Source organism: Berghia stephanieae, chromosome 8, assembly GCF_034508935.2.
Source record: "Berghia stephanieae isolate SIO BIC M18660-M18661 chromosome 8, UCSD_Bste_1.3, whole genome shotgun sequence".
NCBI lineage: Eukaryota > Metazoa > Mollusca > Gastropoda > Nudibranchia > Aeolidiidae > Berghia > Berghia stephanieae.
Window position 1 is genome coordinate 42,692,835 of NC_088367.1, and position 22,500 is coordinate 42,715,334.

Here is a 22,500-nt window from a genome sequence, read left to right on the forward strand (position 1 = left end):
CACCGCTCAGAGCAGGGACTCGAATCGACCCGAGACCGTCCTGTCCTGTCCTGTCCTAAAGCGAGTGTTTACGTATCACAAGACAACTTTACGCCGTTGAGTGGGACTCGAACCAGGGAACAACTGGTCCGAAGTCTAGAATCATACCACAAGTCGCACAAGATTCAATGGGAGCGATCTATAGATAGTATGCAGATGACGTCACTCAGGTCTTTGTTATTGTTTTTTGACTCCGCGTTTATTAGTAATGCTCACTGAACTGTATTAACCCGACTATAAACGTTCATGGATACACACAGTTTTGTGTGTTGGTCCTTTATACTTCCGGATGGCAGTGTTATGAGCTTCTTAGCCAAGCGCATACTATCTATATTCATGTTTTCGTCCAACAGAGTCATCGACCACGTGATTTGTTGCTGTCCAACGATTGGACATTTCTGAACAAATGTAAACACGCTGCTTTGTTTATAACAGTTGTAAACATACCCATGTGTCAAGCTGAAAACAATGACCAATCGTAATGTGAGAGAGTTTAAAATCTGTGAACGCTTTTCACTATGTAGGTCACTTTGAGCACATTTTGCAATGTGACCAATGACCTCAAGCACATGGAAAGTTAATATAAATCATGTCCATTGTATGCACGACCTTTTTACCGTTACATTTTCATGATATTGATAGGATATTACATGACGCACTGCTGCTATTTATACCATTGTGGTATGGATTACGTTTTATAGATATTTCGAAGATGGCGTCACTCAGGCCTTTGTTATTGTTTTTGCCATCCGCGTTTGTGAGTTGTTCTCACTAAACTGTATTAACCAGACTATAAAAGTTCATGGTTACACAGAGTTTGTGTGTTGGTCCGTTATACTTCCGGATGGCAATGTTGTGAACTCCTTGGCCAAGCGCATTCTATCTATATAACATTTAACTTTTGTATATTTATTTGTGACGTGCATTCGACATCACCGAGTGATGAATATGCACGATATAAATGCAATGTACAGTATTATTATTATTATTATTATTATTATTATTATTATTATTATTATTATTATTATTATTATTATTATTATTATTATTATTATTATTATCATCATCATTATCATTATTATTATTATTATTATTATTATTATTATTATTATTATTATTATTATTATTATTATTATTATTATTATTATTATTATTAGATATTATTATTATTATTAGATATTATTATTAATATTATTAATGTTATTATTATTATCATTATTATTATTATTTCTATTATTATTATTATTATTATTATTATTATTATTATTATTATTATTATTATTATTATTATTATTATTATTATTATAATAAGATACACACCCCTTTTATATTGTTCTAAGACGATTTGTCTTTTAGGGGGCAGCGTGGCTCAGCGGTACGGTCTTTTCTTCGTACCGAAAAGGTACCGAGTTCGACTACACGCCTCGTTGTGTGGCTTTGAGCAAGTCACCTAGCCCCAGCTCACTTTGTGGCGCAGCACTGCGGCTAACGCCTGGGTTATTCCAGTCTTCCCTTGGAATAGACCCAAAAGAAAAATTTCCCCTTGGGGATGAATTTTGGGAATTTTATTTTATTATTTTTTAAAAATAAAGATAGTATGCACTTGGCTAAGAAGCTCACAACAGTGCCATCCGGAAGTATAATGGACCAACACACAAAACTCTGTGTAACATTTAACTTTTATAGTCTGGATAATAGAGTTTAGTGAGAATTTACTCATAAACGTGCATGGCAAAAAGCAATATATAACAAAGGCCCGCTGACGTCAACTTCATTCTATCTATAACCAATCAAGAACCATCGAAACTGAAACACACAATTTGGGGTCCATCTGCTTGTTGTTGTTGTTGTCGGCCATGGGGAGATGGAACATATGGTTGTCAGCCATGAAAAGGTCTCCGGGGATGCGAAACGGCCTAGATCCTTATGGCGGAAATATAAATAAGCATAATATAATATAAAGCTAATTCTTATGCAAATTATATAGTGTCGATTTGAAATATTGACCTAGTTAGTATTTCATTGTTATATAATATAATATAATGGATGGACAGGACTTGACGTCACTCTGCTTTTTGTTATTGGTTTTTGACAGCCATTTTAATAACTTGCTTGTTCTCACTTGTGCGGCTATGTGGTCTTGTGGTGTGACACTCGCTTACGGATCGGAAGGTCCTGAGTTCGAGCCTGGCGCATAGTTGAGTCCTTGGAAAAGACTTTTTCACTCACATTCTCTCACCGTACGCAGGTGTAAAATGAGTACCTGGCCGTTAAAAGCGTTGTCTCTGTCCGAAATAAAATTGTAATATCGCCTAACAGGCGTCAGTCATGTCTTGTCCTACATGTTAAGTGTTGTTGTTGGTCAGGTTCTACATAAAAGCTCAATTTTGGCTCATTTATTTGTTTTAGACAGCCATTTTAATGACTTGTTCTCACTAAATAATATCAATCTGACTAAGACTTTTAAGACGGGTCAAAACGGTATTGGGTTAACCCTCTCTTTAACAATAGGAAAATCGCCACATTCGTTCCGATACAACCAACATTTTTCTTATTCATATTCCTCTTGTACATCCTAAAATTTAAAGAAAATGAACCGTGTGCTGTAGATAATGTTTTGCGAAAGAAATTATTTATCGCAAGAACTTTAATGCTATTGTGTTTGAGTGATAAAAAATATATTTTTGTGTTAGTTGGGTGTGAAGTTTTGGGGAAAATCCTGAAAATGGCTGGTAAGGAGAGAGTTAATCAATACTGGGTCATACATACATTTTAAAATAAATACAGTAGTAATAATATACGATACTTTCATTTCTTTGTCTTTATTAAACGACTAGTTTTTATCGGGGATGCAATTGATTCATGCCCATCAAAAGATGACTTTTAATCTACACCTTTTACCTTAAACCAAGTAACAATACAAGCTTACGAGTGTGTGTTATTGCACGATAACTAAAACGAGTTTAATAAATACAAAGATGTGAAAGAATACGTTAATCCTCCCCCCTCCCAATAAGATTCTTAGATACTTCGTGACCATTTGTATGGTAGATGGTAGTAGATACTTCGTGACCATTTGTATGGTAGATGGTAGTAGATACTTCGTGACCATTTGTATGGTAGATGGTAGTAGATACTTCGTGACCATTTGTATGGTAGATGGTAGTAGATACTTCGTGACCATTTGTATGGTAGATGGTAGTAGATACTTCGTGACCATTTGTATGGTAGATGGTAGTAGATACTTCGTGACCATTTGTATGGTAGATGGTAGTAGATACTTCGTGACCATTTGTGTGGTAGATTGTAGTCGATACTTCGATTCGCCATACTTTGTATTTTTCTCCATCTGCTTGAATGACAATTTGACCCGAATAGAAAACAAATGTTGTATATATTTGTATTCATGCGCACCAAAAGATAATTTTTAATTGTCAATCAGCTGTCATTTACACCTTTTATCTTAAACCAATTAAAAGTAAAGGAGCGAAATAGTGTTGTGATGGAAAGACTTTCAGATCAACGCAAATATATTGTCAACAACAATGTAAAATCAAGCCCATAATTGACGATATAAAAGCTCAATTTATTTATTGTTTGATTGCGTTCGGCTATCAGACCTGAGAATAAGTATACGTTGCCCTCACCACAGTGACATTTTTAAATGAATGTTAACAAATCTCGACAAATCCTAATGTGATCCATCAACGTGACGTCAGTTCCTATAATATCGTATTTGGTCTAGACAAAATCAAGCCCATAATTGCGTTCGGTTATCCGACCTGCAAATAAGTTTACGTTGCCCTCACCACAATAACATTTTACAATGAATGTCACCAATCTCGAGGAATCCTTATGTGATCTATCAACATGACGTCATTTCCTATAATATCGTATTTAGTCGTGACAATACAGTATTATAAAGATAATGTCATAATAATATTATTACATCTAAGTTACTGATCTAAATTTTACACCTGTCTTCATATTACCCCTCTCTCTCTCTCTCTCTCTCTCTCTCTCTCTCTCTCTCTCTCTCTCTCTTCTTCTCATTTATCTTCTATCTTCATCTATCTCTCTCCCTCGCTTCCTCATTTCTCCCTCCTTCTCTCTCTCTATTTCTCTCTCTTCCCGTATCTCTCTCTCTCCCTCTCTCTCTCCTTTCTCCCTCTTTCTCCCCCATTCTCTCTCTCTCTCCTTTCTCTCCTTCTCTCTCTCTCTCTCTCTCTCTTCTCTCTACTTTCTCCTCTCACTATCCCCCATCTCTTCTCTCCCTCATTCTCATCTATCATCTCTATTTCGTCTTATCAATTCCTCTCCCTATTACTCTCTCACTCACTCCCCACCCCTACACACAGCAATGACACATAACAACAATATATATAATATATATTTATATTTATCTTTATAATATAATTATTCCCGTGATTTACATACAAAAGTAATCTACGGTGACCTGCCCTCACAGAACACAACAGTATCATAAGGTAGAATCGAATTATCGGATATACAAAATCATGTACAAGTCATAATACTATAAGAAGGTGACCTTCTCACCCCACTCCACCCACCTACCATCCTACACAAAGTCCGTACCGCCAAGCTACCCTCTCTCCCCCCCCCCCCCCCCCACACACACACACACACACACAATGGGTCTGAAGGACAACTTTTTGGATTCGGATTCAAACTGACATAATGCAGTTTTGACGATATGAGCAACAATCTACATACAAAATAAAAGTTTTCTTGAAAAGAAAAAAAAAAACTAATTTCAAAATGAGTTGTTTCGTCAGAGTGCTCGTAATGTGTTGTGTGTGTGTATGTGTGTGTGTGTGTATGTGTGTGTGTGTGTGTTCACAGCTGTACTTGGTGACTGTGTGTCTAATCTGCCCCGGAGCCTGGAAGCCGAGGACGACGTGTTAATGAAAGACGAGTTAATTAGTTCTCTCAGACGATGCCACCGCTATCGGAACGCTTTGGATACCGTAACAAAATGTCACAAGTTGACACTTCCCAACTCACATGTCACCAGTCTAGTTTTAAAACTATATATATATATATGTCATTGCTGTATTGTATTTTTTTTTAAATCTATATTGGCTCAAATTTCAGAACTTCATCAGCATCTCTAAGTCATTAAAATTTATTGAAAATGAAAGTTGATGCCAGACTACAAAATTTTAACGATTTTTATGTATTATTTAATCATTATGAGGATAAATTGTGGATTTTTAAGATCAACTGTTATGACTTACAATTTTTTTTTCAACCCCCGCCCCCCCCCCCCCCCCCCCCCCCCCCCCAAAAAAAAAATGAATTTTTAGATTGTCAAGAAGATAGGTATGGCGAAGCAGCTCACCGAGTTTCCAACGGATGCAACAACAGCTAACACCTCACACGCATTCATAAAAGAAAAGTTTAGAGATTATGTTATACGGGCTGAGATATCGATAAAACCCAGACTATAATTACTCCGCTATAACCATCCATACCTGTAATTGTCAACCATTGCCCCCCCCCCCCCCCCCCCTCCCTCTCTTCTCTCGTGCTCTGACAAAACACACTTTTTTACATTTTGGCCAACAAAACACAAACAAAAACAAACAAAAAGCAAACAAACAAAGATAAATGAAAATTTTACTCCAATCCAATATCATCAATTGATTAAAATTACCTTAAATTTGGCCCAAAATTTTTTTTAAAACTTAAAACCCCAAAGAGATTTGGTGTGTGTGTGTGTATGTGTATGTGTGTGTTTGTGTTTGTTTGTGTTTGTGTGTGTGTGTGTGTGTGTGTGTGTGCGTTTGTAGCAACGGGAAACTTTTGGGTAATTGAATGTTTTTTTTTCATTTTAAGCGATTGATTTTGGAGTAAAATATTGTCTGTCCTACATGTTAAGTGTTGCCGTTGGCCAGGGACGACCCCTTGTAAAGCGCTATTAGTGAATAACGCGCTATATAAAAGCTCAATTTTTTTTTAAATTCTGGCTGTGTGAAATTGTGAAATTTGAGTTGTTGTTTGTTTTGCTTTTTTTTGTTGTTTGTTTGGGGTTTTTTTTAGTAAAAATATGTCATCGCAGACCTGCCTACTCGAAAATTTAAAATAGTCGTTGTTTTGGGGAAATGTAAATAAAAGTCGCTTTAGTTTATATCTACAATTTGCCCTCACAATGATGAGGGGGGAAAAAACCACTTCAAGAGCCTTAATATTGTGCCCTCTGGCTTCAAGTTTGAATATCAATGGGTTTTAATGACGAAGTGAGGGCGAAGTGGCCGAGTGGATAGGGCATTGTACTCGAGCCCCCCTTTGCAGGCACTTTCGTTTTTGTTTTTTTCTTTGGGCACGATTATTAACACCCCAATTTGCTCAAACTTGGACAACATGGGTGATTCCTGTTGACATCAGACATCTTGTTTGATGAATTATCTATATTCCTTCATGGAATGCCTAGGCGACAGGATCTTATGGTACTGTTGCGAAAGGGCGTAATTTTATTTTCGATGACTTAGAGATGCTCATGAAGGTTTGAAATTGAAGCCAAAAATTTCGTAATTCTACTAATTCTTCGTAATGGTTGGCAGGTCTACACTAATGGAGGATAATCGTTTAAAGTGGTTTGTTAAAATTGCAGGGTTTTTTTGTTTTTTTTTTCTCTCGTTCTGTCGATGCCGAGCGATACGACGAGGAACCGAAAATCGATAAAAATCAACGATTTTAATTGGTTGGTTTACAGACTTGGGTTCTATATAATGATAGATCAAAGATGAACCTATTGGAGAAGTATCGGGGTTAGAATAAGTGGGTTTGTTCCAAAAGGTCACGATTCGAGTCGAATGTCAAGAAAAGACAAAGACCTGGAACTATTTTAAGAACAACACAGCTTCCAAAAAGAAAAACAAAAACAAAAAAAGAACTAAATACTTACGTATATATTGTTTATAGTTTATATTGTAGCATGGAATGTTTCGAGCTCAAAACCCATCTTCTACCAACGACAAAAACAATTCAATAAACATTAATACGACACGAAAAGTTCAAACTAGATTGTATGACGCATGGAATGTTTCGAGCTCAAAACCCATCTTCTACCAACGACAAAAACAATTCAATAAACATTAATACGACACGAAAAGTTCAAACTAGATTGTATGACGCATGGAATGTTTCGAGCTCAAAACCCATCCTCTACCAACGACAAAAACAATTCAATAAACATTAATACGACACGTAAAGTCAAAACTAGATTGTATGACGCATGGAATGTTTCGAGCTCAAAACCCATCTTCTACCAACGACAAAAACAATTCAATAAACGTTCATAAGACACCTAAAGTTTAAACTAGATTGTATGACGCATGGAATGTTTCGAGCTCAAAACCCATCTTCTACCAACGACAAAAACAATTCAATAAACATTAGTACGACACGTAAAGTTTAAACTAGATTGTATGACGCATGGAATGTTTCGAGCTCAAAACCCATCCTCTACCAACGACAAAAACAATTCAATAAACATTAATACGACACGTAAAGTCAAAACTAGATTGTATGACGCATGGAATGTTTCGAGCTCAAAACCCATCTTCTACCAACGACAAAAAAGCATTATATAAACGTTAATACGACACATCATATCCGAACTAGACTGGATCACGCATGGAATGTTTCGAGGTCAAAACCCATCTTCTACCAACGACAAAAACAATTAAAATAAACATGAATACGACACGTTAAGTCCGAACTAGACTGGATGGTCGGTCTCTGTAGGTCCACTGACTAAATACGCGATTTCACGCGAAGAAAGGATCGTTTACATTGATTTTTTGTTGTTGTCTGAAGAAGGGTTTTGAGCACGACACAATCCAGTCTATAGATAGTATGCGCTTGGCTAAGAAGCTCACAACATTGCCATCCGGAAGTATAAAGGATCAACACACACATCTACGTATAACCTTGAACATTTATAGTCTGGTTAATACAGTTTAGTGAGAATTACTCTAAAACATGGATGGCAAAAAAAACAATAACAAAGACATGAGTGACGTTATCTTCGTTCTATCTATACGCAATTTTACGTGAAGAAATGATCGTTTGCATTATAATTTTTTTTGTTTTTGGCTGAAGAAGGGCTTTGAGCCCGACACGTTCCGTACCGTATTAAGTAGTAGTAGTAGTCCGTTTGTTACAACTGTCTGCTACCCCCCCCCTCCCCTCCTCCATCCCTCCATCACTGGACTGACTGAACCACCGACAATCAAGTTTTAAGACTCATTCATTAACCGCCGGTTAAAAGATTATTCCATATTTTATTTTAAAATGTATGAATTCCTAATTCATGACAAAGGTAGAATTCAAGGATAATAGACATTATTTCAATTTATAATAATAATCACAGAATATGACCTGGGGTGGCTAATAGATAGAACGAAGATGACGTCACTCCAACCTTTGTTATTATGTTTTCCCATCGCCGTTTATGAATAACTCTCAGTAAACTGTATTAAAAAGACTATAGAAGTTCAGGTTACATATAGTTTTGTGTGTTGGTCCGTTATATTTCCGGATGGCAATGTTGTGAGCTTCATAGTCAAGCGCATACTATCTATAGAAGGAAGTTGACGTCACTCGGGTCTTTGTTATTGTCTTTTGCCATCCGCGTTTATGAGTAATTCTCACTATACAGTTTTGTGTGTTGGTCCGTTCTACTTCCGGATGGCAATGTTGTGAGCTTCTTAACGTCGCTCAGCTCAGCTCTTTGTTATTGTTTTTTTAGCCAGCCTTTTTTATGAGTACTTATTAAATTGTATTAATCATTTAAGTTTAAGTTACACATAGTTGTATTTGTTGGTACGTTATACATAGAATGATGTTGACGTCACTCAGGTCTTGGTTATTGTTTTTGCCATCCACGTTTATGAGTATTTCTCACTAAACTGTATTAACCGGACTATAAACGTTCAAGGTTACACAGAGTTTTGTGTGTTGGTCCGTTATACTTCCGGATGGCAATGTTGTGAGATTCTTAGCCAAGCGCATACTATCAATATCCGGCTGCCGGACTTTATGAGTTATTTTTTTTTAACCAAACGCCTTAACAATAAAAGAAAAAAGAAGGTGTTATAATATTCATTCTTGTTGGGTTTTTAAAATTTATTTTGGTACAGTCCACAGCTTCTCGCAGCTTTGTATCACCAAAGAGTATACAGTCAGGTTAATACAGTTTAGTGAGAATTACTCATGTCAACTTCATACTATCTATCATATCATTGCTATCATTGCAACATCAATATCGTGTTTACTTCCAACATAAAAGATGACAAGTTGTTTTCCAAAACACGCTATCTCCTTTTTCCACGTTTTTTTGGGAGGATAATGTGCCCAAGAACAAACCTACCCATTTATAATCAACCAGTAGATTTTTGACCAATCAAAACATGGAATTTGTGACAAACCATCATACGTACTCGGATAAACATGGTTGTTTATAGATAGAATGAAGTTGACGTCACTCGGGTCTTTGTTATTGTCTTTTGCCATTCGCGTTTATGAGTAATTCTCACTATACAGTTTTGTGTGTTGGTCCGTTCTACTTCCGGATGGCAATGTTGTGAGCTTCTTAACCAAACGCATACTATCTATAAACAATAACGTGAGTGATATCGACCTCTCTGATCATTGTTATTGTTTTTATACCACCGAATGGGTGACTAGTTATCACACGATTTTTTCGACCATATTATAAACGTTTAAATTTTCACATAGGTTTCTGTGTTGGTTCAGTGGGTGCAACTCAAATTTCTTCGTCCTCGTCCTCTCGTGTTCAATTTATATGTTGTTTGATGCAACGAGGGTTCATAGCGTAAAACGCATACCCTTGTGAAGAATAAATTATGCTTAGACGCATACCATCGAAAGTTCAACCTGAGTAGCTCACCGTGTTTACCAATCACTGCCATTGTTTACAGTATGACATCTGTCCGAGAGGCGTGGTTATCTAGGTATCTATTGTTTTATATCGCCAAATGGGTGAGTTAACGAGCTAAACAAGTGCGTATGAAATGTGCCAAACATTCCCCAAATATCAGTCGACCTTGACTGGGGATCGAACCTCAGACCTTCTGATTACCGGTCAGACATGCTACCATTACACCACAGAGGCACCGATAGTTGGGACAATTTTAATACATAATTTATTCTTCACAAGGGTATGCGTTTTACGCTGTGAACCCTCGTGGCATCAAACAACATATAAATTGAACATGAGAGGACGAGGACGAAGACATTTGAGTTGCTCTATTTTATCACACGATTTTATCCATCAGATTATAACTGTTTGTATACACATAGTTTTCTGTGGTGGTTCTATTTATCAAGCGGTAGAACATTGGGTATTCATAAACATTTTTTTCAGGTTTTCAAGCAATGTTTTATACACATCTTTTAAAAATTTATTCACAATGTTTCATACACATTTTTTCAGGTTGTCTGGCAAAGTTTCATTCACATCTTTTTAGGTTTTCAGGCAACGTTTCATACACATCTTTTGAGGTTTTCAGGCAATGTTTCATACATATCTTTTTAGGTTATAAGGCAATGTTGTTTCATACACATCTTTTTAGGTTTTAAGGCAATGTTTCATACACATCTTTTCAGGTTATAAGGCAATGTCTCATACACATCTTTTTAGGTTTTCAGACAATGTTTCATACACATATTTTTAGGTTTTCAGGCAATGTCTCATACACATCTTTTCATGTTTTCAGGCAATGTTTCAAACACATCTTTTTAGGTTTTCAGGCAATGTTTCATACACATCTTTTTAGGTTTTCAGGCAATGTTTCATACACATCTTTTTAGGTTTTAAGGCAATGTTTCATACACATCTTTTTAGGTTTTAAGGCAATGTTTCATACAGATCTTTTCAGGTTGTCAGGCAATGTTCCATACACATCTTCTCATATTTTTATCTTACACCAGTGCCTGCTCTCTATTTTGTTACTTTAGTATATGACGTAAAAGTGTTTCGGACCAAAGTAATTCAAAGCAGTTTTGTCTTGTTTTCGTTTTGTTTGTGTTTTCGTTTTGTTTGTGTTTTTGATTGTAAGTTTGTGTTTTTGATTGTATGTTTGTGTTTTTGATTGTATGTTTGTGTTCTTTTTGTTTTGGTCTGGTTTTGGTTTTTTGTTTTTTTTTTTTGTTTTTTTTTTTGTTTTTGTTTTTTTTGTTTCTTTGGATTTGGGGGGGGGGGGGGGGTGGTGTTTTGTTGATCTTTGCTTGCTTTGATTTTTTTTAAATTGTTATGCAGTGTTTTGGACAGAATTAAATGTAATTTGGCTTACCTTCCAATCGTCTGCTTGGCAGAAAGGGCCGCTTCCTTTGAAGGTTGTAGGACACGGTCCTTTAAATTGTTGAAAGCTCCAAACGGCATCTTGACTCCTTGGAAAAGATTTTTTTTCTATCACCAACACGAAGATAAAGATAGATGCAGGTGCAACTCGAGCCAAAACGATAAGGATGGCGAGACAGTTGGCGAGATAGATTGTGATAGATTAACTTTGATGGGTGGTCGTTGGCATAAGGTCAGAATTTTTTTTTTCAGAATTTTGTTAGAATGTAAGTTAGATGTAATCCTTTGAATCTGCACCTTGCCGGTCAGCACGTTCTATGAAATAGGTTCAAAGTTCAAAGTTCAAAGTTTAGAGGTTTATTTTTAGCCAATTGCCAATATAAATCATACATTAAATATAGAATTTCCAATAAACAAATAAAAACAAGTAAAATCGACGTGGACTTATTTGCAGGTCTGATAACATAACCCAACGCCTTATGTATTGGCCCATTGTTGTAATGGAAATCTCAAACAAACAAAAAATGACGAAAAAATATTGTCCATTACAACAATGTTAAACTTGGCTAATAAGTGGGTTCGGATGTCAGACCTGTATATATGTAAACGTCAGCTAAAAATCAACAATTAATTTACCAAAGGAAACCAACAAAAAAAAAAGAATTAGATAAATAAATATATAAATAAAATTTCAAAAAATAAATAAATAGATGAATAAATAAACAGATAAATAAATAAGAAAAGCTTATTTCCCCTTATAATGTTGTTTTATCCTTTTTTTCACAAAACCTTTCTGCTCCACGATGATCGATACAAAAAAAAATAATAAGCTTAAAATTAAAAAAATATATTTTGTTAATCCACTACACATATAAGACTACAAACACACCAATTTGAAAAACGGATGATCTCTTGATGAAAATCTACGAAAGCGAATTATTCACAAGCACAACGATGGGCGTGGCTAGTTATTGGTCTCTTTAAAACAATTATACAACGGGGTATTTCATTGGTTGATGATGATATAGACGTCTAATAATAATAACAGTCTCAATGAACGAGTTTTGAACGAGTGTTCGAATGTTTTGTTTTGACTTTGTGTTTTTTATTTTGTTAAATTTCATTTCAGTTTTTATTGCTATTTTTTAATATTTTTTTTTGGGTCGTCAAAATGTTAATGACGAAAGGGATGTAAGAATAGAAAATTTTGGTGAACTTCTGGCGGCTGAAGAGGTCTTGTGATGAGAATTAAGGATAGAAACTGTGCAGAGGTGTCTGTTCATCCTTCTTGTTCTAGTCTTTTGGATTGTGTTCTGGCAAGATAAAAAAAATTTTTTTTTTTAAATGAGATAAGCATGGGCAATGTGTATAGATACTATGCGTTTTTTGTCTTTTTTAAATCTCGCAACTTTCGCAATCCGGATATAACGTACTAACACACAAAACCATGTAGAACTTTAAACGTTTATGGAATTTATGCGTTTATTTTTTTAAAAGTCACAATAACCACCAGTCGGATATAACGTACTAACACACAAAACGATGTGTAACCTTAAACGTTTATAGATAGTGTCCGCTTGACGAAGAAACTCACAACATTGCCATTCGAAAGTATAACGGACTGACACACAAAACTATGTGAAATCTTAAACGTTTATAGATAGCGTCAGCTTGTCTAAGAAACTCACAGCATTGCCATCCGGAGGTATAACAGACTAACACACAAAACTATGTGTAACCTTGAACGTCAATAGTCTGGTTAATACAGTTAAGTGACAATGGGATTCAGTAGTCTGATGTAACGCCGCCCGGCAACGGCGGCCATCTTGGTTCTAAACAAAGAAAATCATTACTTTTTATTCTTCATGCTGGCTAGAACTTTTCATATGCCTTGTGATCAGAATGTGTAAAAGTAAAAACATGATCAAATTTATGGGGTTTTTTTTTCCTCTGGATACGCTTTTATGCTCGCCGGAGAAATATTTCATACGGCGTCCGCCATTGTTCCGATAGTTTAGAGCCAGTGTTACTAAGTTACCACGCGTCATTAGGAAGGAAGTGACGTTACGACTGTTGAAGAGTATTACTGAGAAACATGGATGGCAAGAAAAAAAAGAAAATACCAAAGGCATGAGTGACGTTATCTTCGTTCTATTTATAGTCTGATTAGTACAATTTAGTGAGAACTACTCATAAAAATGGCTGGCAAAAAAACAATGACAAAGAACAATTATTTATTTCTTAATAGGATCCAATAGTCTGATGTCACGTCCGCCCAGCAACGGCGAGTAGCGTGGTTCTAAACAAAGAAAATCGGTTCTTTTTATTCTTCATGCTGGCTTCATGTCATGTGATCAGAATGTATAAAAGTCAAAACATGATCAGATTTATGTTTTTCTCCTCTGGATACACTTTTATGCTCATCGGAGAAGTATTTCATAAGGGCGTCCGCCATTGTTCCGATAGCTTAGAACAAGTTACTAAGTTATTATCATTACGAGGGAAGTGACTTCACGACTGTTGAAGCCTGTTCTCTGCACAGTTTCTATCCTTAAGTTATTATCATTACGAGGGGAGTGACTTCACGACTGTTGAAGCCTGTTCTCTTTTTAGAATCGAATTCTTCCCGACATCAAACCATTTTGAGACGATGAGACACATGTATTTGACCCCCATAAACCGTCGATCCGGTATCGTATCGAGGCGTGGCACTTTGTAAACTCTTGGCCTGACAGTGGTCTTCATCAACTTATAGCCTGAAACTAAAACCGTAGCCATCGTAACCCCGTGTGGTCTCCGGGGTCCCTCAACTGAGAGGGAAAAGAATTGAACCACAGACCTCCATATTCCAGCCCTTTATAAAAATGGCTTCATTCTCCCAATTTGTTATTTTTCTTGTCCTGGAAATCATCCCCAAACTTTTTCTCCCCCCAAATCCCAAAGAACGTAGTATATAAAAGATGTTTTGAGGAATGACGGTTTAAGTTTAAAGAGAGCAAGGGAAGGCGATAGCATAGCACAAATCCCACCCCGTTTTACCATATTTGAGCTATGATTTACATTCCATACCCCATTTCCCCAATGATTCCAAATTTCCCTTCCTTATCAAAATTGAGCCGCCAGGACAGAGAGAGAGAGAGAGAGAGAGAGAGAGAGAGAGAGAGAGAGAGAGAGAGAGTGAACCGAGGAAAACAAGCCTTCTTAACTGTCTTCTATCCCCCAGTATCTCTATACCCTGTACCGTTAAAAAAGGTTCAACGAAGAGATATTCCTTTCCAAATCCTGCACAGCAGGCACCTTTCTGCTGAGGGTGCGCAGTTCCGAGAGGACCCCGATAAGGAGGAGCTATTGATCCTGGAGGCTGAGGGGGGGTTCACTTTGCGAGGTGTTTCTACCCCAACACTCCTCTTTGGCTTGACGCTTCCCTAAAGACGGGTGGGTAGCCTACCTTGTAGATGGCCCGAGCTACCCAGCGCACAAATGCCAAATCTACTTTCTGGCACTCCCCTCCATTTAGGTAAAGAGATTAGAAGGACTAGATTTAAAACCATATCTAGTTCCTGTCCCCCATGAAATTTCTTTTTAATCATGGTTTGTCATCTCTGAATCAGCAGTCAGTCTTTGTGCAACGCAAAGATTAGGGTCAATCCGAAAGAAAGGCCTGGAGGCGGGACGTCCCCCAACTCCACCCCTTGAGTCCTTTTTTTCCAAGGACCATGAAAGGACAAGAGGAGGCCAGACTTGAGGAGTATAGCTTCGGTGAGTGCCTTACCCCCCAAGTGTTGGACTGAGCCGTGCTAGTGGGCACAATATAGCCGGGTTGAAGTAAAAACTTATATAGATCATGGCCAAAAAGCTCTCCCCTTCAAGCCCCACCCCAGACTGGAAAAAAACGTAAAATAAATGCCCTAATGACTCTTGAAGACTTACCAGGAATGGCAAGCCCAAAATTCTCGCCGTTCCTGGTAATAAAACCGAATGAGGACAATACCAAAATAAACACTTTGAGTATCATCACCATCAGTAAGGCACTCAAAGCAAATGGCACTGGAACACCAAAGGCAGTAAATAGGAGCAATTCAGGCACTTTAATGATCCAAGTGCAGGGTCGAAAAGAGAGTGAGAACCTCTTGAGATGTACTAGATTCTCTGACATCCCAGTCGCCGTTGAGGCTCACAGTCAGACAAGATTAATTTCCTGGAACATCAGAGGGATCAGATCAAATAGAACAGAATTGGACCTCCTCCTCCAGAGCAATCCTGATGTAGTCTGTTTGCAGGAAACAAAATTACCGACAGACGACTACACAGTAAAAGGATATACGGCCAATCATATGATTCACTCTGATGGCCAGATAGCGTGTGGGGGAGTTTCAATTCTCACTAAGAAGAGCACCCCCCACCGCTTGATACCAATAAAAACAAATCTACAGGCAATAGTAGTGAGAGTGACATTGCACAGACCAATCACCATCTGCTCTGTGTACATCCCACCAGATCATCGCCTCCAGTCTGCTGAGCTAGAGGGAGTTCTAAACCAACTCCCTACTCCCTATGTAATAATGGGAGATTTCAATGCTCACAGTCAACTCTGGGACTGTGTAGGAAGATCTTCCGAGAAATCAAACGTAGATCCTTCCAAAACTTTGTCTCAAAAATAAATAGCCAGACACCCCTAAATAGGATGTGGAAGATGTTACGGAAACTGAAGGGATCTGATAGTGATCACTAAATCACTTGACACGTCCCGATGGATCCGTGGCTGAAACAGAAGAAGAAATTGCCAACACTCTGGCTGAGAGGCTGGCGCACAACTCCTCGTCTGCACACCACACACCTCAATTTCTGCGTCATAAACAGAACGCAGAAAACACACCAATAAACTTTACATCTGCAAACACTGAAGACTACAACAAACCATTCACAATAGAGGAGTTGGGTGCCTGCCTCCGTGACACAAATGTCACAGCACCGGGTCCTGACATCATCAGTTATGAAATACTCCGACATCTTCCACAAGACAGTCTGGTTGTCCTTTTGAATATCTATAACAAGATATGGACAACACAGACTTTTCCACCTAGTTGGAATCTGGCCACCATGATTCCAATCCCAAAACCTGGGAAAGACCATTTAATTTGGACGCTTCAAACCACCGACCAATCTCCCTCACCAGCTGCCTGTGCAAGCCGATGGAGAAAATGGTCAACAAGCGTCTGATGTTCTACTTGGAACACAACAACTCCCTCTCCGACCTTCAATGTGGCTTTCAAAAGAACAGATCAACTATTGATCACCTTGTTCGACTAGAGAGCTTCATTCGCGAGGCCTTTGCCAAAGGTGAGCATTTGGTAGCAATCTTCTTTGACCCCGAGAAGGCCTTTGACACAACTTGGAAATTCGGAATCCTCAAAGATCTGCACAATCTTGATCTACGAGAAAACCTTCCAATGTTTGTCAGGGCATTTTTAAACAACAGATCCTTTCAGGTCAAAGCGGGATCCACCTTTTCTGATCCGTTTGACCAGGAAGAGGGAGTTCCACAGGGTAGCATTCTGTCTCCCATTCTGTTTGAGATTGAAATAAACTCAATAGTGAATGCAATGAGACAGAATGTTGACTGTTCCTTATATGTTGATGACTTTCTTGTATGCTATCGAAGTAAATCGAGTATGGACACCATTGAGAGACAGTTACAACTCCAAATAAACAAACTGTCGGAGTGGGCAATTCTGCAGAAGATGTAACTGTGACCTCACAGTTCAACACGTTTTAACTGAATGTACAGAATTAGAACAGATAAGGTCACAACATTATGAAAACAGGGACTTGAAGTCTCTGTTCCAGTCGGTCGATCCGCTTACAATTTTAAAGTATCTGCAGGAATGTGAACTCCTGCAGAAATTGTAAATAAATATTTTTACATAACAAACATGTAACTTTTATGATTTTATAAAGATTTTATTACAACAGTACACGTTTTTGAGCAGCTATGGCCCCTCAAGGCCGATAAAGATTGATAAAAGACAGAAACGGGCGCTTAAATGACCTAAATAGTGTCGAAAGCGCCGTAAAGGACCTAAAAAAAATTTTAAGTAGTCATCGTAAAGTTATAGCCTGACACTAACCAAAAAATGACGTCGAAATGCCAGTCGTTTGCCACAAAAGAAAACAAATCGTGAGTTATATTCAATAGTTCAACCAATGAAATAACTTGTTTCCATGAGCTCTACTAACGACAACTCACTAGACGCTACACAAACCTAAAAATGACGTTGTCTACGGTTCTAGTGTCAGGCAAAAGTCAACGATCGATACGGTGACATCTGGCGTGCGCTAGAGATGTGCGATTCTCGATTCCGGAATCGAGTCCTATCGATTCCAAAAGCTCCGATTCCAGAATCGAGTCCTTATGCAAGACTCGATTCAAAAATTCCCCTCGATTCCACGATTCCTCACTCCGGACTCGATTCTGTTACCATATTTGGACTTATATTTCTTTCTAAATTTCTAAGAAAACTGAGAAAATTAATTTTCCTTTGCCATATTTGGTATGGTTCCGCTCCGTTTCCGAGAAATGATGATAGGCTATTAATTAAGGCCTAATCATTACCAAATTTGAACATAAGCATGGTACCAATTTCCTATATAAATGGAGAAAAATTACATAATTCATCATTCATCACATTTTTTATGATACCACTGACGCTGATATTAGTCAACTCGCAAGTACGATGGCCTCCAAGCAGAAAAGTGCTGTATGGACCCACTTCACCAAGAGTCCCGGGAAGAAAGTGAAGTGCTCCCTGTGCAGTATGGAAATGGCAAACTGTGGCAACACCAGCAATATGAACAAACACCTAAGGCTGAAGCACCCTGCGGAAACACGAGAGCTCCAAAACGATCAAGCCCAAGAAAAAGCCAAGAAGCCACGCCTGGAACAGCCGACTCTTCAAGAAGTCGTCCAACAGAGAGCAAAGTATCCCAAGGAATTCGACAGGCAGATGATGTTGGTGGAAAAGTTGATGTTCATGGTTGTCAAAGATATGCAGCCGTTCTCCATCGTTGAAGACGAGGGCTTCCGAGATTTTGTGAAGTCTTTGGATCCACGCTTTGTGATCCCCAGCCATACAACACTATCGAGACAACATCTGAAGAGCATGTATGACAAACGCGTCTCTCAATCAGGCTGCTGACCGATGATGATGACGACGCAAACTGCATTGATTTATTGTCTAATGTGAATTGCATGATTCTGAGGTCTTTGTTAATAATTTTTTTTTACATTCAGCTGTTCTGGGATATAGATAAACTCCCAAGAGAATATTACACTGCAGCCTGCTTTACGAAATAACTGCCTTTATCATGTCAGAAATATTGGGCTATTTTTTTGTTTAATTTGCTAGATTTTCATGGTTTTTTTTTTTCTATATTTAGCAGCCTTGGAATCGGGCTTGGACTCGATTCCGGAATCGATTCCCACTTCCGATTCCAGAATCGAGTTCAAAGCTCTGAGACTCGATTCAGAACTCGATTCTGCGTCTCAGAATCGATTCTGGACTCGATTCCTAAAAAGTGGTATTCGCACACCTCTAGCGTGCGCCCTATAATAAGTAGATGACTGGGTCACACTTTACACTTTCGATGTAGGGGAGTGGGAAGGGGGGGGGAGGGGGGGGGTGAAAATTTAATTTACACTAGCTTGTGGTGTGGATTTAATTATGACTCTTTATCTTTCATCACAATGACGTTTTTATTCTACGTTTTTTTTTAAATTTGCCCGCGAATTACGCATTTTGTTTTGAAATGCAACGCAGCATTTTTGTGTTATTTTGTACACGTGAGCGGGGGGGGGGGGGTAACGATATAAAGCATCGAATTGAAGGTAATTAAACCATGTATCATAATATATTAGCTCATAAAATAATACGTTGATGAAAGGAAAGCAACTCATTAATAACCTCAAGTCCGATAAAAAATTGATAAAAGCCACAAAAGGGCGCTTAAATAACCTAAATATACGAAAACAAACAATTTCATTTATTTCGTCTTTGACATCCGAACCCTTTCCCGGGTCTAGTTTAACATTGTTGTAATGGATAATATTTTGCGTCAATTTTTGGAGATATCCATTACAACAATGAGCCCATAATACATTTATTCATAACAAATATTAATATGAATACATTTAATAACAAATTTATTGTTAGGCTTGTCTTGCCTGATGAGTCGGTGCGCGGCACTTAACTGTTTAACGGCGGAATTGAAACAGATCACGTGGTAACAAAAAGTTGGATCGTATATTATATTGTTTACATATGACGACTGTCCGAGAGGCGTGGTTATCTAGGTGTCTATTGGCATGGATGCTTTTTTAAAACTATTATTTTATAGTCTGAGCCCTCAGGTCTTCAATCAACACACAGAGCATACACTTTTAAAAATTACGTCAGTTATCGTATATTTTATTAAAACTAGACTCTATAGTCGAATAAACATTTAAGTTGTTTTATGAAATTAAACCCTTTAATAAAAGACTCTCCGTGGTTACCGAGTTAATTTTTGCTCTTTTTCATCGACAGATGGCGCTTTTCCAAGGACTCAACTATGCAACGAACGCGAGGCTCAAACCAAGGACCTTCCGATCCGAAAGCGAGTGTCATACAACTAGACAATATAGCCGCACTTTCTTTCTTGTATTTTTCTTTCTTGCTTTGTTTGTCAGTGATTCATACATACACAAATCAGATCTTTATCTCACACATCCTAAAACAAAACATTTATTATCACGTTATCTACATCTTTCAAAACAATTTGTTGTTTTGATTTTACTCGTTTCTTGACTTTTCAGTTTTCATTGTGCTGGTCTTAATACGCTTCAATAGTCGTAACGTCACTTCCCTTGTAATGACGCGTGGTAACTTAGTAACTGGCTCTAAACTATCGGAACAATGGCGGACGCCCTTATGAAATATTTATCCGACGAGCATAAAAGTGTATCCAGAGGCGAAAAAAAATATTATAAATATGATCATGTTTTGACTTTTATACATTCTGATCACAAGACATATGAAAAGTTCTAGCCAGCATGAAGAATAAAAAGTACCGGTTTTCTTTGTTTAGAACGACGATGGCCGCGCTTGCTGGGCGACGTGACATCGGACTATTGAATCCAATTGGCGTTGGCTATGTAAATATTTCTAGATCAACGGGTGAGGAGAAAAAAAAATTATGATCGAATGCGATATGATGCAGACAAGTTTTGATTACCTCTCGTCACGTTTCAAATCGGTCCCGATAGCTCAGTTGGTAGAGCACTCGCATCACACGCAAAGGGACCAAGATCGGGTGCATTCGTGATTTATTTTTTTTCTGATTCCCCCTTCTGCCTACGCAGCTGTGAATGGGTAGCTAGGTCTATTAGACCAGGCGGAAAGGTAAGACAAAGGGGAATTAGCTCAAATAGAGAACAGATGTAGATTCCAAGAGAACGCTATCAAAGTACTTAGTTTGAGATCACCCAAAAGTCTCATTCAGACCCAAGCACTGGTCCCAACTAAGAGGGATACACTCAAATGTTTAAAAGTCATATATAATATGTAAACAAAACAATGCAGGGCAAAACAGAGAGATGATTTACAAGACAAAAAATATCATCTCCCAAAACTCTGCATTTGACTGTTTCCCTCCCAGCTAGGTCATCCGGTCAGGGCCTGGACAAAAGTAATCTCATTCCAAGACAAAGACAGAAAGCTATTTGCAAACAGATATTAGGGGGATAGAAGACACAGTAAGTGCCACCCTGCCCACTATGGGAGGCAAGAAACCCAAAACAGTCAAAGCATTTAAAATATAAGATAACATAGTTAATGATGTATACGTTGAACAGAAAATAATAATAATAATAATCTCTCTCTCTCTCTCTCTCTCTCTCTCTCTCTCTCTCTCTCTCTCTCTCTCTCTCTCTCTCTCTTCTCTATCTATCTATCTATCTATCTCTCTCTCTCTCTCTCTCTCTATCTATCTATCTTCTCTTCTCTCTCTCTACTCTCTCTCTCTCTCTCTCTCTCTCTCTCTCTCTCTCTCTCTCTCTCTCTCTCTCTCTCTCTCTCTCTCTCTCTCTATCCACATATATCTAAACATATGTAAATATATATATATATATATATATATATATATATATATATATATATATATATATATATATATGATTTATTTATTTTTTGGAGTAAGAATTTTTTCTTCGGACATTATTAAGGATTACGCCGACTGAGGACGTGTAAAGAGACAAAGAAACAAACGTTTCGGCCACAAAAAATGTGAGTGACAACTAGTATTCTATATTATATATATATATATATATATATATATATATATATATATATATATATATATATATATATATATATAATATACCCATTCTTTGTTTCCCTTGTCTGTTCCTCACTATTGATCTCAGTCCCATAGAATCAACCATCACAATAACATATCATTAAAAAGTTAACTGCCGTACTATGGAAAAGACATGTAGGTATTTAAAAAACTTGGCCAGAAAACTCGTCCTACAAATATTGATCGATTTGAATAATGACCCTCGTCGTGGAGCAACAACTCTTCAAACCTGGGACTTCGCTAATGAGGCCTTCACTAAAGTCTTGGTTTGAAATCATTACAAAGACGAGGGTCGTTTAAATCGATCGATATTTGAAGGACGAGTTTTTTTTCTGGCCAAATATTTTTTAAAGGAGTTTTTCCAGAGTATGGCAGTTAAACTTGTTAACTGTGTCAGGGTTGTTGTTTTTGTTTTGTTTTGTTTTTTTTTTCCTTTTTGTTTGTGTTTTTTTTAATAATTATTTTGATGGAACGTGTCAACTACCAATAATTGTTGCACTTTAGTTGGTTTGTTTTGTTTGTTTTTGTTTAGTTTTGTTTGTTTTTGTTTTTGTTTTTTGTTTTTGTTTTTGTTTTTGTTTTGGGGGGGGCGGGGTTTAATGGGTTATTTTGTTGGGTTTTTTGTTTTGTTTTGTTTCTGTTTAATGTAGTATCATATTTGAATGGATCGATGTTGTTACGCACCGAGAGCTTTATTGTATATAATAAAGGCTTGGATG

General features: G+C 37.4%; 2 protein-coding genes across 3 annotated transcripts in view; one reads left to right on the forward strand and one right to left on the reverse strand.

Annotated features, from left to right (window-relative positions):
• LOC144978715 (vesicular glutamate transporter 3-like) overlaps positions 1 to 22,500 on the reverse strand; it is a 350,750-nt gene that overhangs the window by 312,671 nt on the left and 15,579 nt on the right. Inside the window, exons 2-3 of one of the 2 annotated variants that reach the window (XM_078925136.1) lie at positions 12,279 to 12,702; positions 11,382 to 11,704 (exon numbers count right to left, since the gene is read on the reverse strand). In XM_078925136.1, the coding sequence (XP_078781262.1) occupies positions 11,382 to 11,470 (89 nt within the window). In that variant the 5' untranslated portion in view covers positions 11,471 to 11,704; positions 12,279 to 12,702. The remainder of the gene's footprint in view (positions 1 to 11,381; positions 11,705 to 12,278; positions 12,703 to 22,500) is intronic. The other variant, XM_078925137.1, reaches the window with a different exon arrangement.
• LOC144978716 (uncharacterized) overlaps positions 1 to 22,500 on the forward strand; it is an 87,157-nt gene that overhangs the window by 36,969 nt on the left and 27,688 nt on the right. The window lies entirely within an intron of this gene.